General features: G+C 36.7%; 1 protein-coding gene across 8 annotated transcripts in view; it reads right to left on the bottom strand.

Moving 5' to 3' along the window:
• CADPS2 (calcium dependent secretion activator 2) overlaps positions 1–18,503 on the bottom strand; it is a 374,092-nt gene that overhangs the window by 70,010 nt on the left and 285,579 nt on the right. For 6 of the 8 annotated variants that reach the window (XM_058189611.1, XM_058189606.1, XM_058189612.1 and 3 more), the window contains 4 exons: positions 11,000–11,141; positions 10,744–10,863; positions 2,317–2,472; positions 180–327 (listed from right to left, as the gene is read on the bottom strand). In XM_058189611.1, the coding sequence (XP_058045594.1) occupies positions 180–327; positions 2,317–2,472; positions 10,744–10,863; positions 11,000–11,141 (566 nt within the window). The remainder of the gene's footprint in view (positions 1–179; positions 328–2,316; positions 2,473–10,743; positions 10,864–10,999; positions 11,142–18,503) is intronic. The other 2 variants (XM_058189609.1, XM_058189610.1) reach the window with 1 other exon arrangement.

The raw sequence follows: 18,503 nt of genomic DNA, 5'->3' as shown, positions 1-18,503 counted from the left end.
ATGAAGTTTACAGTCTATGTGTATATGTACATATGGGGGGCATTGTGTGTGTGTGTGTGTGTGTACATATCACACACAAACACACAGATGAATAAATGTTTAGCATAAAATTACCCTCAAACCTTTTGCATCTTTATTAAGATTTGTCATCATGGATGTTCCTGATGGAATTCTCTTACCTCCTGCCCACCATTCAGAATACAAAGTTTAGCAGTTTGCTTCTTGGCATCAACTAGCACATTGAACATTGTGCATACAGAAGAAGGAATACGCAAATCTGTTGATTTGTTTGTCCTCTGCACTTTGAGTTCAAAAGCAGTTCTTGTTCTATTAATTGAAACATGGGATTTAGAAATAGAGAGATTGGTCATATTTTAATTCAACTAAGTAAAAAGGGGAATTCAGTGAAAACTTGGGAAAGGCAAATATGAAATGTTTAGATGCATGTTACATTAACTAATGGGATTATCATATTTATAAGTACTAAAGTCTGATAGCCCTCTCAAGGTTAGATACTGATTTAACAAAATAGCTGCTTGGCAAAGCATAGTCCAGATAAAGTACAGAATGTTGAATGTTTTCTGCACAAATTTCAAATTGACAGAAGATGATCATAGACTGCCATTATAATATATTCAAGGATTCCTGATAATTAAAAATGTTAAAGAGTTTCAAAACATGTGGCACATTTTAAATGAGCAGGGGAATAAATGGAAGAAGCATAATGATTGTTCCTTTACAAAAATAACTCCCACAGAGGTATAATTCAGAAATAACTGGCTTGGTGAAGCCAATAATAGATTATTGAAGAATGATTATCACCTGAAACAATTAAAAGTCAGTAGACATATTATATAGTTTTCTGTGCTTGATGAATCTATTATCATAACCATACCGGAACACTTTGTGTTTATGGCAGCATGGTGAAATATGGCTAGTTTGACCAGTGCGTATGTACTGCTACTATGCTTTCAGTAGATATTTAGGGCAATCATAATGTGACTTCAACAGTCAAATATATACAATTTTATCACGAAATGTTTTTACTTCTGCCAATTCATTCGATCACTTGTTTAGCTCTAGCTTGTATTAATAACCTGAAAAACAAGTTCTTCAAGAGCTTGAAAATGGAAGGCAGTGTTGAATAACTTTTCTAAGGATCTTCATTTTCTTCATCTCCGGTGATGAAGAAAGCAATAATTTTGACTGCTTGAGCTGGAAGCTGTAACTAAATAGATCTTTTGCTGTATGCTTTTGCTCTCCAGTTGTATGTCATAGTGATTAGAAAATCAAATTGGGTTCATACTGCCATTTGGTCAGAACACTCACTATATGCCTTTGAGCTAGTCACATAAAGCCTACTTATGTGTAAGTGCCAGGATTTGAATGTCAACTTGAGCATTTCTTGCTGGCCATTCCAAGTACCATGAAGACATTGTGCAGAAACTCCATAATATGCAGAGTTGTCACTTGGCATTGTGGGATAGAGAGGAAAGTTTTGTGCAGGAAAGGTTGCTTCAATGTATTGGTTTACCAATTTAAGCAATCCAAAATAATCCATGAAACTGAAGTACATATATAGAAACAGAATGTTAGCACCTGATACTATTTTTGTGTAGTGGTTAAGGCACCAGAATGGAAATTGGGAGACTGTGAGTTTTAGTGCCCTTGCCCTCCAATACATAAACCAAGGCAATTGGTATTCATTTCTGAATATTAGCACTAAAAGATTTGTCATCATGATATGTGGAAATGGCCTCAGGAGACAAGAGAAAGAGCCACAGACTATAGACAACTATCATGTATAATTATCTCAGTTCATAGGAGGGGAGGGAACATTTCAGAAGGGACCCTCCCTAGTTTTCTAGCGAGTAAAAGGTAAGGAGGAAAGAAATACTTTGAGACTTGCAAGATTCTGTTAATAATGTAACATTTCAATAAAGACAGAGTAAGTATTCATAGTTATGCTTATCTGGACTATCTCGAAGGGCTAACATTAACTTCCCTGATAGTATCAGCTGAAACCTGTGGCATAGCTGAGGGTCCACTGGAGCTCTGGATCTGCTGCTGTCCATTCTTGCTTTCAATTCATTTGTCTCTTTTGCATGTGCACCGAACACAGCAAAGTAAACAAAGCAGTCATTTTTTCTTTGCCCTGTGCTCTTATACAGGTCAGGCCTACCGAGAAGCGATGAAGAAATATGCTTACCCAGCCTGCTTAATTAAAATATCTTCTCAAAGCTCCTTTACAGTCTGGATCTGGATTTATTTTTTACAATTATTATATAATTTAGATACAAAGTTACAAGTACATACCTTTTGATGCAAGCTTCTATCATATCACTGGCCATAAGTTTAAGTCTCTGTTCTAAGTGATGGGCAAACTCTGGTTCTGGCCAATGGAGATCTAAGATGAACATCTGTAGGGCATCCAGTTTCCAGAAGAGGTCTTCTGATGTTGCTGACCCATTACTAACAAACAAACAAAAAATACTATTATACTTGAATCAGAGCATTAGATGAAACATAATGCTATTTCTATATTTGTAAGCATTTCAGCTACTTGCCATAAACACGTGACCAGCACTTCTGGGATCACTATCATTTTGCTGTAATTACTGGGTAGCTTTGTCTTATACAAATTTATCTGGTGTGGCTCTAACGGTTGTTGACTTCAGCTTGGATGGAAAGGAACAACTCAGACACGAACAGTACGGTTATTTAATGTACTGAAGCGATTTCATTGCAGGTGTGAACTGAATAGAGCTGAGCAGGAAGAAGCAATTTGGACTTACAACGGGGCTTTGAGATTGATAAAAAAAATGAAAGTTTGGCATTTATCTAAGTTACTCTGCTGACTTTTAAAACTTGATGGTGATGATTACTATATCCACATTATTGCTTAATATCATTTAATTTCCCCCCACAATATAACAACAGAAAGACATCGAGCAGTGTTGCTTTTAATCTCATTAATGTCCTACTTGGAGTAAAGCAAAAAATGGAGTCAAGAAAGAAGTCAGATCTCCATCATCATTTCTGGTCCAATTCTTGGGGACTTTACAGAGGTCAAGTTGAAATTCTGAAATTATTTCATATCTACAGAAATACATCCTTAACAGTAACTATTTTAACTATTAAAAACAAAACGAAAGCAAAGCACTAGTACTAAGATTACAATCACAACACATATAAATACTTGTCTGTTGTGTCTGACAGAAAATTACTATGTATGCTAGGTACTAGGAATGGGTTGATAATGATTTAGAACACACTAAGGGAGGAGAATGATAGCAGGCCGTTTATGATAATTTTGTTGCTACAAATGATGCAACCAATTATTTTAAATCAGATGTTTCCTCTGTTTGTGTGTGTGTGTGTGTGTGTGTGTGTGTGTGTGTGTGTGTATTATCTCCTGATAATATTGTTACAAGCTATTTCCATAATGTGCAGTGATTAGACTAATGTCTGTCATGGTCATATATGGTCATACATTGTTCTACCATGAGAAATAAATCTTAAGACTTTTGTGACTCTTCTACATAAAAAGCAACATATGATTACTGTAGTATTAGCCTTATTTATACCTCAGATTTTATAGAATTTACTGATAATTCTGTCATTATAGGCCTGGGTTTAAGTTCACCCAGTCCTTGAAGGCAAATTAATTTAGTATTCTGAAGGTCATATATAGTGGAGAAGACAGAATGCATTCTGAATGCAGAATGCAATTGTGTCCAGTCTATACATCTTCAGCTTCCACAGAAGAACAAGATATGTGGAATTCTTATTAAATTTAGATACTCAGGAGCATTCAGAACCCCTGTATGTTTCCTAATTTTCAGGTACTTCTCATCACTCCCAGCACACAGGAACCAAACAGACAGAATTACAGATGCAGAACTACAGCCTAATTAATTGTATATGAAAAATAGGACGTATGTCAGCCTTCAGCATCTATATAGTACATTTTTTGTCTGATTAAGCATCAACCCAGAAAGGAGCAGTGGATTATTTTTAATTTGAGTAAAGCTCAGTACAGCAAAAACATTTCTACAATCATTTTATGCTGATGCAGAGATTTACATGAGGCCATAGTTCTTCAGCCCATTATCTGAATTTAGAATTTTTATAGTTGGGAGCAACAAAGTTTATTTTCTTTGTTTTTGGCAGGTGACAATCTATAATGGCGACATGATGATAGCAGAAGGAGCAGGACTGAAAATGTTGGTCTTTTTTTTCTTTGTTTGGTTGAGGGAGGGGAATATGTTTTTTTATTAACAGTAAGTGTTTTGGAAATTCATCATACCCATTTTCTTTTACTTTCTTAGGAATCGTCAAGGAATTAGATTTATTGCAGAATTTTGCCAGCACAATCTTAAATTGAGATCCCCACACAAAAGCCATGAGTGCTACTTGATAACTATGGATTATAAGCTTTTTAGTCCTATGCTAAACAACCAAATTATATGAAACAATAATGAAAAAAATACTCTGTTTACCCTAAAATAAGACATTCCCTGATAATAAGCCCAATCGGGCTTTTGAGTGCATGTGCTAAAATAAGCCCCACCCAAAAATAAGCCCCCCCTGAAAATAAGCCCTCCCCAAAAATATTTAAACGTATGCACAGCCAATCCTGCCATTTCCTCTGTTTAGGATTAGGGAGACAGCTGGAAAGTAAAATGGCAAGAAGAGCCCCACCTTGTTCCACGTGCCCCAAAATAATGAGACACCCCCAAAAATAAGGCCAAGCACTTATTTCGGGGTTTAAAAAAAATGTAAGGGTCTTATTTTCAGGGAAACTCGGTAGAAGAAACTCAATATTTCTGCCCAGAATATTCTAGAAGTGTTGAAATAACAGAATTAAATCTCAATATTCTTAATAGGTTTCGATCCAGTGTCTGAAATAGGTGAGTTTGAAGTTAATGCCAATAAATAAGTATATTTTTAAAAAAATGCTTTTATGCTTGCATTAAATATAAACATTAGGTTTTAAAATTGTTCATACTCCTTATAAATACTAATCTTCATGACGATTACAGCAATACTCTGCTGCAGTGATTTAGCTAAATGAGTAGATATAAAATGTCTTTTTATACACTTGTTTGACTTCTGTAGAACTTTTTTCTTCTGTATAGTTTGGATTTAGGATGCCCTTGAGAAAATAAATTCATTTCCAAAATATGCTAGGCTACAATAAGATACAAATATAAATTTATGTATGAATAAATTTATGTAAATATATATATACTGACTTCGCCTAATTCTAGATCCCCGGCAACTGATTTGGAATCATAGGTTATTAATCACTGAGCCACAGTGCCCCAAATCATGCTAAATATAGCTCACAACTATAATTTTATTTGTTGGCTCATTTTTTGATCTCATTAACCCATAGGAACGTGTGTCTCCTCTTGCCTCACGTGACCATTTACATTACTGATACTAGAAACAAGCCTCTGAGTTAGCATAGAGGTCTTATTTAGAACTGCAAAAGTGAGCACTGAATGGAAATGAAAGAGTATCTTTGAAAGAGAACTTCTCTCCTGGCTAATTATATACCCTTGCTTTCTTTTGCAACACATTGTTCCAACTCCCTCCTGCTTCCAAGTGTGTTTTCCTCAGACAACTCTAATTCAGCATGCTTTTCACGTCTAGCCAAGATATCCTCTGCACTAGACTCTCAAGGGACCAATCAAAAAGAACACTGAATACTACACATAGCATTTTGCTCTCTTAATACCTCCTCCACCTTAATACACAATGGCTCAAATGTACCATTAAAGAGGTGGCCAGCAAAAACAACTGAAAACAAAGTAATTATGTTCCTGAGACTGTAATGACAGGTAAGAACACACATTTACTGCTCCGAACCATGCACAGAAGAAAAGCACTTCTGTGAATAGAAATGCCACCACAAGAGCAGTATTATAATTGCTTAAAATGTGTACAAGGCTCTGTGCAGGTCTGTGTGCAGACATGTTGCATAAAAAGAGGATCCAGTCTTATTTCAGCTGCGATCCTCCATGCTTGGCAAGGAACAAGTTCCTGGGACCGAGAAGTCCTTTCTCAGAGATGTACATTGTACAACACCCTGCTTATGTAAGAGACCATGGATACGTTATTCAGGGTGTATCCTAAATAATATTTTAAAATAAGATTCTGAAGAAATTAGAAAGGCAATCTAAAGCTCTGTCATTCCATGACATTTCTAAATCCCTGGTTTATTGATCTGAATTCATTATTATTTCATGTATTTTTTTTAAAAAAATAAGACAAGTAATCGAACAATAAGCACTTTCTATAAATTGTGTATTAAAAATACAAAAAAGAGGAAATCTTTGTAATTCCATGGACTAATAGATTCATTAAGATTTAAACATACAGTATATGGTAAATGAAACTGAATATAGGTATCACTCTATACTGAGACAACAGTTTCCAGATATTAGATGCTTGTTACAGCAGAATCATAAAGGGCCATTTAGGCAACCCAGCTAGGAGATATCCAACTGAAAAAAAAATTGTTTCCTGGATTTCTTCTTTAGGATAATGATATCATTTTTTCTTCATTCATCTCACCTTTACTCATTCTCCAGGATTTCTCAAATATATGTTAATAACTTAAATTTCCATGAATGAAATGTATGTGACCCTGAAGATTTCATCTTACACAGAAGAAATATTATTCCTCATATTTTTAATCACAAGATTGAAAACAGTTCTTCCATACTGCTCTACATAATTGTATGGCTGGATTCACACTTTTTTGTTGTAAAGGACTTCATCTTAACCATTCAGTAGTATGAAAAACAAGGTCTGGCACTCATACAGAAAAGTCAAATGAACACATATAGAATAGGTGGTACTTGGCTCAGCAATAGTAACTATGAGAGGGATCTAGATGTCCTAATGGACCACCACTTAAATATGCCACCAGTGTGTAGCAGCTGCCAAAAAAGCCAATGCAGTCCTAGGCTGCATTAACAGAAGGACAGCATCAAGATCATGAGAAGTGATAATACAGCTTTATATTGCACTAGTGAGGCCACACTTGGGATACCATGTCCAGTTCTGGTTGCATGATACAAAAAGGATGTTGAGGCTTTAGAAAGAGTGCAGAGAAGAAGAATAAAGATAATAAAGGGTTGGAGGGTAAACTATATTATGAACAGTTAAGGGAATGTCTGGTATGTCTAGCCAAATGAAGAGACGGATTATGGGTGACATGATAGCTTTCTTCCAGTACTTGAAGTAGACACAGAGAAGAGGGGGTTGACTTATTCTCCAAAGCAACTGAGGATAGGACAAGAAGCAATGGGTGGAAGCTCATTAAAGAGTGAGCCAAACAGAAACTAAGGAGAAATTTCCTTAGAGTGAGAACAATTATTCAATGGAACAGTTTCCCTCCTGGACTTGTGGGTGCTCTGTTGTTGGAGGTTTATCTATTTCTTAGTTGGGCAGATGAGAATCTATACCAATAAAATTATTTCCACCATTTATTTTAATGTAAATGATTCTTCACAATACTGCCAATACTTCTCTATTTCTGAGTAGGTTTTTCAATATATCAAGCAACTTGTTTTCCTTTTGTCCCAAAGGAGCTTTTTTCAAGAGGCAACTAGATTTTCTTGTTTTTATTTGAAGATGTTTCACTTCTCATCCCAGAAGCTTTTTCAGCTCTGACTGGATGGTGGGGAATGGAAGGATTTATATTCCTTGCAGAAAGCTGGTCATTTGCATTTTTTTAAAAAGTCGTTGAAGCCACTTGGAGATTTATTTGTGACCACCTGAGTAGTGCAAATGGGTGTGGAGCCTTCTTGGAACTTCTGAAAGAGCCGGGTTGTAGACAGAAGATAGATGATGTCTATCCCTCCCCCTCTGTTGTCATTTGACATAGACGGCCTCTTTAATCCCTCTTTCAAATCAGCCAGTTGTATCTGTCCAAAATGTGAACTTTGCTGTCTTCAATGACTTTCTAAAAGAATGAAAATAACCAGCTGTCTGCAAGGAATAGAAATCCTTCCATTTCCCACCATCCAGTCAGAGCTGAAGAAGTTTCTTGGATGAGAAGCGAAAAATCTTCAAAGAAAAACAAGAAAGTCCAATTGCCTCTTGAAAAAGCAATTTTGGGAAAACCATAACCTGGATGACTGAGCATCTCCATAGACATTTGTTTTCTTTTTCTGCATTGGTTTTTTGGATCCAACTTTATCCTTGAGATTGCTATGTTCTAATCAGGGTTGAAATCTCACAGGATCTGCATTATAACTCTAAAATCATGTTGATCTTTGTATGCTAAGAATTCAGGTTCATCTTTCCAATAAATATTTTCTGTGGATATAAAAACCATATATGTACTTTTGCAATTTTGAATGGCTTCATTGGCTTCATTATAGTCTTATGCAAGTCTTAGAATGAGGCAAACATCAAGCATGGCATGAAAATTTTCACTGGCATGCTGTAACTCTTGAGGCAGAGGTATTTTCTGACTATTTAATCAGAATTCAAGAAAGATATGAGAATGTAAAAGAAGTTGCTTGCCTTGTAATTATGTTTATACTGCTGCATAATTCACAGAGTTCAGGAACAAGAATACTGAGAGGATAGATCAAACAATATATACATTGAGCACCAGAAATTTCTTGGAAAGTTGTTTCCAAGAAGGGAAAGAGAGTCAAGAATGTGCTGTAAAATACATCTTGACTCTGCTTGATTAGAGATGTTGATGTCTCTTTCATTTGAGGACCTGTAACAACCTCTGATGCTTGGTCCTCATTAGCTGTTGATGCTATCTCAAAATTAAACAACCAGAACCAACTTCTTGATGGACTGAGACAGACCCATTACTCACAGGTAGCTGATATTTTATTGTCTCTTGAACTGCAGGCTGAGAATCCACTCTTTAGTATCTGAATCAGTAGAGTCAGAGAAATCCATAACTACTATAGAAAAATTCCAACTGCTTTCTATGCTGCCCAAGTCTTTATTTCAGTTTCTTTCTTTAAGTTTTCACGAGAAGGATGAAATATGGTTTTAAGACTTTACATTATCTTAGTAATACAAGTACACAATTCTTATGTTCTATATTTTAAATGCTTAATATCTTTAATTCAAAAGTTTATTTTTTTATTTCATTTTGTCAACTTAGAATAATTATATGGGAAACAGAAATTTTGGAAGGCAAAGTGTTAACATCTAATGTCATCTTCATCTAAACATAATATAGATCCCATAAGTCATTCTCAGAAAATAAAAATGGGAATAGATGAAACTGTTTATTCAGCAGTGTGGCCACTTTCTAAACTTCACCAGGTTGACCTTTGATAAATGTTTTTGTAACTAGACATGGTCACCATGAAAAAAAGCATAGTACTTCTGAATCAAATTGAAACATGGCCAGGGTTAAAGTCCCTCTACTTCACGTTCAAAGATCCTGATCCAAATAAGCCCACCTACCTATTTATTTCAAACATTCATTTATACAATTGGTAATCTTATGAATGAAGCCTTGCTTTGTCTGATCTTAAGTTAAATATAAGAATGCAAGAAAATGTAAAATACAGTGATCTTCATCATAATGTTCTAATCAATCTTGACCTCTTCGTGAGTCCATTCTATTTTGGACATTTTGTGTACTACTGGAAGTGCTGTAATTCCTAATTTTCCTTTCTTAGGCATGAATGGTTTTGTTATGGCTACGTAAACAATAGAGTCTCCAATTTACAAGGAGTGAAACAATAAATATCAGCAAAAAGATACTGGTACCAACAATTGTATGTAAATGTAAACTACTGAATTTTTTAAATTGGTGGATACAGTACATTTAAATGACAGGTCTTAGTGAGTACAGTGCTTCTGGATGCACCCAGGAGACATTTTTATGTTGGGACTGCCTTGTTTGAATCGTACACCTGTGTAAACGTTGAGACCTTTTTCTACCTTTTGATAGTCATCCTTTATTTTCCACCATTTCATATTCACTCACAAAGAAATTAGTGAAGAAAGAAACATAAAAATTGGACTCTTGACTAGTACAAGTTTGGAAATCTGCGGTTTGGAAGTCTGTTTCTCTTCACATATTGCTACTTTCGTTCAGTTTATTGATGCATTTTCCTAATCTAACATATTCGTAATGTATACAGTAATTGTAAAGTTCCTCTTTCAAAACATAGAAAGCTATCTGATTTTGTTTTGTAAAAAAATAGAGATGGAATCTCAGTCGGCTGCAGTGTAATTAGTTGGGAATTGAACTCTATTAATGCTGGAAGTGCCTTAATAAAAGAAGACTATAAAAGTCTTATAAAAATAATACTACCAATTGCTACTGTTGCTGCTTTTGAAATTATTTGGCACATGCAGTGGATTAATAACAATACGCCAAAATACAAAGAGCTATTGACATTAAAAAAAAATACTTAAGTACAATAATTTAAAGTGCTTCTACACTGCTTATTAACTAAATAAGAGCAATTATGTAATTAAGGGTGATGACTGCTAAGTGTATCACAACAAACCTTTGCCTAGTTAATTTTAAGTAATATCCTACTGAGATCTTATACACCAAAAAGCACAATCCAACGACATTCCATGCTTGGCTGTCAACCAAAAAACTCTAATTTCCAATCCAATGATCACAAACACCATGCGGTCCAAATGCAGCTGTACAACATGACACTAGCAAGGCCATGCAGAGCTGAAACACATACAGACACTCAAAGTTCAGTCAAGAATACACACGTGGAATCATATAAAGAAGCCATCCATGTTGGTGTAGAAAAACTAGGTATCTGTGGAAGATTAAGAGGCAAACTTGGAACTTTTGGAAGAGCTACATTGGGAAGACTGTTGGTGATGGTCCTGTGAAGAAATAAACAATGCATGGAGACCATAAAAATAATATATAAAAACTAACATTGAGGAGAAATTGAGCAAACCAAAGTGAGAATAAAGATATTATAGGTGCAGTTGGTGTAGGCTTTCTAGAAACACTTACTTGACAGGCTGCCATGACTCCTGTTCAAGACCTCTGTGAAGGGACTGGGCAATGGATGATTCCATGAGATCAATGTAGCGGATGACCAAGGGAACAAAAATCTCCTGCAAATGCTTGTGAAACTTTCCATTGCACAAAAGTGCTTGAAAAAGAAAACAAAAACAGTGCAAATAGTTGTGATTACTTCTTTCTCATTTATATAGGCTTAAGATAAAAAAAGCTAATGTTTCGTAAAAGACTATCATGGGTAAACTAAACATAATCAAAACTGGATTTAATGGCTAAGCACTTCTTGAAGAATGCATGAGAGAAAGAAAATCAACAAAACCTTGCTGTAAACATGAGTAGGATTATATATCTGTAGACCTATAACAGTAATAAGCCATGTTTTCAAAATAAAAAAGTCCTAAATAAACCCCTCCAAAACATAAAACTATCTGGAAATGAAATGTAACCCAATTCAAAAACAAATTTAAAAATGGAACATTAATTTGGAATTTGAAGGTAGTTTTGAAGTGAGATACAAATATTTAAACATTATATTTTATGTTTCTGCCTAGAACAACATTTGTGCAGACAAAGGACATTCAGATATAAGCACTGTTTGGTCTTAATATATTATTTTCATACAGATATATGGATATGTAAAGAAACACAAATATATTACAAGATCAGGGAAAAAATTGAAAAGAGGAAAAACAGCTATAGAAAGATTTTTTTTTAAAAAAAATGAAGCATTTATTTATTTATTTATTTATTTATTGAATTTATATAGTTTCTTATCGAAATCTTGTGACTCTGGGTCACAATGCTTGCAAAAAAATCCAAAAAATAATAAAACAATATTACAACATAGTCAAACTCCCTGGAAACTATAATTCAAATCAAGCCAATGATTGAAAAAAAGACTTGTCTTCAAAGCTTTTAAGAATGCTAAATCTGCATCTTAAAGAATGCTGTTCCATAGAGCAGATGCTGCAACTTTGTGGGCCCCCTTAGGTGGCATTGTTTCAGAGAAGGGACCTTCTACACCCACCTTGTCAAATCTGGTGGGAAAGGCAGGTATAATTGGAAGGAGGAGAACTCCCAAAAAATACTGCCTGACACATTCAAGGGCCTGAACTGGTCCAGAAGAATACCATGACTGATAGTATCAAATATGTCTGAAAGATCTAGTGTAAGCCTCCCACCCGCTCCACAACCTTTCCCAAAAAGGGAAGGGAAGAGGAGGTTGGAGACCTGATGAAATTTGTCCAGGTGTTTGCAGCTACTAAATTTGTCTTAAAGAGAGTTCAGTGCACTTCTTCTTTCAAATTAAATGGAACCATCCCCTTCCCCAGAGAAGCATTTGCTACTGCATGGGTCCAACCACGTTGTATTTTGGGAGGCCTTGACAGACAGGTGAAACATGGATCTAAAACACAGGAAGTATAATTCATAAAGGTGAAGGTTTATTCTCCCAGCTTGTGGGTTGGTTTCTGAATGTTTTGTTACCGAGCTAGGTAACATCAGTGAGTCTTGATGGGTCTTGTGATAAGGAGATTACATCAGGTCAGGGTCATTGGGAGCCCCCCCACCAGCAATTCATCTCCCAATGACCCTGACCTGATGTAAACTCCTTATCACAAGACCTATCACAAGACTCACAGCTGACCCCTTCACAAGATCTTCACTGGACACAGCCACACCCGAAGCCCTTGTAAATAGAAGAACACTGACATCTCCTAATCTCTGCTGAAGATGTTACCTAGCCTGGTAATGAAATGTTTGGAAACTGGCCTACAAGCTGGGAAAACCAGAGCTATCGATATTTGCCATTATTGCAAAGCGTAATTCATGACCCGAATAACCCTGTCCATTTCCTCAGGACTAACAGCTTAAATCCCTCCCAGACAACCAAGCAAGATTATTCCTTAATCTTCTCCATAGAACCTGCACAGTTGTCTACTCTTTAAAGTAGGTCAGGTCAGAAAATAAATTCAAGTTTGATTGGAACTATACTTTATTAATGTAGGCAAAATTCTGAAAAGCTATGTTTTTCTTTTCTTCTCTTTTATGTTATTATATCTCCATAGTTTCTCTAATATCATCTCCTTGGCTCTTTATAACAGCAGAATCCAATTCCAATCAAATCCTAATAACTGCACCTGATGCCTTTGAAACTTTTCATGCAATGCTGCCTGAGCTCCTGCAGGTGCTCCCTATTTAAGAAGCACAGAATCACTCTAAACCAGTGGTAGTCAACCTGGTCCCTACCGCCCACTAGTGGGCGTTCCAGCTTTCATCGTGGGCGGTAGGGGTTTTTTCCAATACTGAAGCACTTTCCTTTTTTAATTTAATTGATTTTTTAAAAAATTTTCATAGCATTATTTAAAAACATTTTCGTTAGATTTTCATAAAATTCCCCGTGACAATTTAAATTTCTGAAAATATACTATTTGTATCGCCCACGTATAAGTTTAGTTCGCGTTACATAAGTGAAACTAAATGGCACTATACAAAAGTGGGCGGTAGGTATAAAAAGGTTGACTACCCCTTCTCTAAACAAAGACCAACAGCCAGTTATTTGCATATGAGATAATAGCAGAAAAACAATCAGTTTATTGCTTTTATCGCCATATGGTAGTCCTTAACAAAGAGCTTAGTTGGTCCCACCCTTTGTCTTTCTCCAGCAGTGATATAGAAGTCTCTTGTATAATTCAATCTCCAAGAATTATTCATTTATTTTAGAAAATTTATATTGCCGCCTACTCGCTTATGGTGACTCAAAGCGGCTTACATGAATATATTCCTCCATAAACCAGGGGCTTTCTGGAATCTATGAATACAGAGAATCCACACAGGTATGATCCAGTCCAAGACCTCTGCAGTCTGCTCATTCCAAATAGTTATTGAGGCTTTGGTTGAATCACACTTCAAACTTTCAGGATTAAATCAAGATCTCTCTAGAGCCCTGTTGGAACAAGTAGATGCCAAAGTGAACTACCATAATTTTTGGATTATAAAACACACTTTTTTGTCTCCCAAAAGGGGGTGAAAATGTCTGTGCATCTTATATACCGAACACTGTTGAAGCCCCGCCCACCTGCCGGCCATTTTTTTTGCCTCCGTACGCCCCATTTTTGGCCGTTTTGGCCCACTTTTGGAGCTTTTTTCAGCCCGTTTTTGAGGCTTTTTGGCCTGTTTTTTCAGGCTTGTTTTGGCCCGTTTTGAAGCTTTTTTTCAGCCTGTTTTCAAGGTTTTGGCCAATTTCTTTTGGAAAAAATGGCCTGAAAAAAGCCTCAAAAATGAGCCAAAAAAACGGCTTCAAAAATGGGCTGATAAAAGCATTGAAAACAGGCTGAAAAAAGTCTTGAAAACAGACCAAAAAAAGCCTTGAAAATGGGCCCCAAAAGCCTAAAAAAGGGGCTGAAAAAAGCCCCAAAAAGGAGCCAAAAAAAGCTTAGAAAATGGGCAGAAAAAAGCTTTGAAAATGGGCTGGAAAAGGTTGGAAAAGGCCTGGGAAAAAAAGGCCCGAAAATGGGAACCGCAGAGGCCCAAAACTTTTTTTATTTATTTCCTTTTCTAAATTTAGGTGTGTCTTATAGTCTGAAAAATATGGTATTCAAAAAAGTTATTCTTCCTTGTGGTGAGGAGCAAGGACAGAAAACTGCAAGGCCAAAAGAGAGTAATCCTTTCACAATGGACTGAAGGTAATATCCATCAATAACAGATCATGTTACCACTCCCCTAAGAAAAAAAAATAGATCTACAGGTAGCCTGATTTACCAAGTGCCTTATTTAGTGACCGTTCAAACTTACAATATGCAGCAAAAGTAGATTTATGATTGGGTGTCAAAACTGCAGCCATTGTAGCATCCCCACAGTTACATGATTGTAATTCAGGCACTTTGCAGCTGGCCCACATTTACAATGATAGAAACTGTGGTCATGTGATCACCATTTGCAACTTTCACAGTCACAAGCAAAGTCAGTGGGAAAACAGGCAGTAAGTCACAAATTGCGGTCATACGATGTTCACTTAACAACCACAGATAGTGTGCTTAAGAACTGCAGTGGAACAGATACCATTAAGTGATACTGCAGATACTGGAATACTGCATTCAGTTTTGGTCGCCGATGTAAAAAAGTTATTGAGACTCTAGAAAGAGTGCAGAGAAGAGCAACAAAGATGATTAAAGAGATGGAGACTAAAACATATGAAGAACTGTTTCAGGAACTGGGTATGCCTAGTTTAATGAAAAGAAGGACTAGGGGAGACATGATAGCAGTGTTCCAATATCTCAGGGGCTGCCACAAAAAGGAGGGAGTCAAGCTATTCTCCAAAGCACCTGAAGGCAGGACAAGAAGCAATGCGTGGAAACTAATCAAGGAGAGAAGCAACTTAGAACTAAGGAGAAATTTCCTGACAGTTAGAACAATCAATAAGTGGAACGACTTGCCTGCAGAAGTTGTGAATGCTCCAACACTGGACATTTTAAAGAAAATGTTAGATAGCCATTTGTCTGAAATGGTGTAGGGTTTCATGCCTGGGCAGGGGGTTGGACTAGAAGACCTCCAAGGTCCCTTCCAACTCTTACGTTATATTATGTTATGTTATGTTATGTTATGTTATGTTATGTTATGTTATGTTATGTTAAGTGTGTATGTGGGGGTGTGTCATGCGATGTTTCACTTATCCACTATACTGCTTAATGATGGAATTGTGATTATTAAGTGAGGACTGCCTCTAGTGTGTTTTGGACTACTGCCATAAATTCTTGAGCTGTCCGTAAAATCAGGACCAGAGAAAGCAGAATTGAAATCTCTCAGGATCATAAGACTGGAGAACTCTATTGTCACCTTAGCCATATCTATGCAGCAGGAAGTAATAAGAGTAGCAAAGCCATTTCATCCCTAAAACACAATTTCGCAGATAAACTCTCACCTCCAATTATGTGTACAATCATCTTCTTGGAAGTCAGCAGAATCTCACAAATAACAATAGCTATTCCACCATCCCTGCCCCAGAATCATGGCCCACACCATACCCCAAACCCATTGTCTAGCCGGGTTTTGGTAATTCAGAACAGGCTGGCTTTCTTATTCACAATTAAATCACAAACAGGCAAGCTTTATTATAGACCAACATTACGTTAGGCAACAAAGAAGACAAGGCAAACAAAGACATTGATATTTTAAAGACCAGGCACTGGTCACTTAACGGGGAGGGAGGACTGAAACGCAGAATCATTTCAATCACCCACTAAATCTTCTCATGTCTGTCACCACTCAAATATTATCCTGAATGTTACATTTCTCTGATCCATGCCCTCCCTCCATCAAGCTAAAGACCATCCAAACAGACCAATACATTTGTCCAAGTAGCCAGGTGGTCTGAAGTTTTACTCCATACCTTGGTTCTAACCTGGCATCTACCTATCCTTTCCCCAACATCCAGATCCATTCCCAAAAACCCTCCTTCCCATTTCCTTCTCTGGACAGGCTTTACAGAAGAAAAGCACATTCTAATTAATCAGGAAAGGCAGAAAAACAGGTGCTGGACTGATGATCCAAAGTCGTATTACACAATCAAAGAGATCTGTCCTAAGACCTTTACATCAGCTTTTTCCAACTTGGTGACCTCTAGGTTTCTGGAATACAGAGGTCACATCAGCTAGGATGGTTATATGATATCTTAAAATATTGCCACTGAGCATGAAAATTCAGCAACCTGGAAGGTGAGACTCCATACATGCTACTTTCAACTTAAGCAACTGGCATGGTTACTTGAGCAGACAACTAACCCTTGGAGTAAAGGGAAGAAAGGAGAAAGAAAGGAAGGAAGGAGAATGTATTGGTTTCCTAATTGTATCACTTCAATCCTCTGTGTATTCATTCACTGATTGTAGGATTGCAATCAATGATTCATTGCACTAAAATTATGGTTAAAATCAAAAGCATCTATTATGGTATACATAAGCTATTGATGACTTCTTAGCATTAGCATGGAATTCTAGTTGAACTGCATTTGTAATTAAACTGCAAAGTGGTGGAAGAGGATCACCCATAATAATTCAGGCTGAGTTCATTAGTACCACTGACAAAGAAATCAAATTTCCCAAGGCACCTGAATTAGATTCAGATCACTTTTCTCCAGCTGCTACAGACGGTTGTTCTCATACATGTCTTAAATACAAGCAACTACCCATCATTTTTTGTTGTTGTTCTATTAGTTTGGTATTTTCTCACTCCCAATCCCACCCTGAATCTAACCATTCCATTATTAGTTCCACAGCAGCTCTTGAACCAAGACCCAAAGAAAACATATCTTAGGTAAAATATGCAACACACATATTGCACATATTGCTCACACCTGCAACTCCTCTACTTGTTTTTGATTTTTCTAGCTTGACTAGCAGAGTTATCCTCTGGCCTTCTACCCAACAACTTTAATTAGTGTGTTAACTCATCTTCATTAATATAGTGATAGGATTCTGTGTGCTTATATATGTTTACCACATATAACTAAGTCTTCCAAAGGTCACTTTAATAAAACAGCCTGCCTGTATGAGTACTCTAGGGGGAAAAGTTTCCCGTCACACAGTTTTCCTGATAGTATAATAAAAATTCCATTTTAAAGTATTTCCAGATTTACAAAAAAGAGTAATTTCACAGTTGATTTACTGGCAGAAAATAGTAAGAGGAAATTAGTATTAGGTATGCCTTATGTATGTCCTTACCTCCAGTTAACAAAATAGGCAACAGAGATGTTTTAACAGATTTAACAGATCTAACAGAGTAGAAAGGGATCTTATAAGTCATGTAGTCCTATGTTTTAACATTTGGAAAGAAATTAAAGTTATGTTCCAAAGGTCAATGGTTTTGAGTCTGTGACATCCAACTCCTTATAAATGCTTCAAAAACAATAGATCACAGCTTTTACATGTAATGCAGAACATTATTGATTTAAGATAGACAACCCATAGTCACTACAAATAACAAGAAGCTTGCTGGCTCAAATTTCCACAGTAGGATTCAAAGAAAGGGAGAAGCTGCAGGAAGGCCTACATGCCATGTTATCAGTTATCATTCCTCATTGTCCTTCTAGAGACCTAACACATTAGTGAGGTCTTTCAAGGTATCATAACTTGAACTATCTGGAAGGATGTAATGTACACAGAGGGAATTACTATGACCTGGGCAATGGGGACTGGTACAGTGGTGAAATCCACTTATCTTTGCTATCGGTTCACAAATGGGAGCATGTGTGCTTGCTTCGCTTGTGTGTTACACCTCTGTGCACGTGCAGGACCTTCTGCGCATGTGCAGAGCATCAAAAATGGGATGTGATGACGTCTGGGTGGGTGGGCAGAGTTTCCTGCCGCCGGTGCTACCAGTTCGCCCGAGCTGGATAGAACCGGCTGCATTTCACCACTGGACTGGTAGGTGATGAAATATGTCAGGATACCAAAACTATGAATCCCCTCAAAATGTTGGGATTCAAATATATAGGGCAGACTTG

The sequence above is a fragment of the Ahaetulla prasina genome, chromosome 7 (genome assembly GCF_028640845.1).
Source record: "Ahaetulla prasina isolate Xishuangbanna chromosome 7, ASM2864084v1, whole genome shotgun sequence".
In the NCBI taxonomy this organism is placed as follows: domain Eukaryota; kingdom Metazoa; phylum Chordata; class Lepidosauria; order Squamata; family Colubridae; genus Ahaetulla; species Ahaetulla prasina.
Note: the sequence above shows the minus strand (reverse complement) of the source record. Positions and strands in the feature narration are given on the sequence as shown.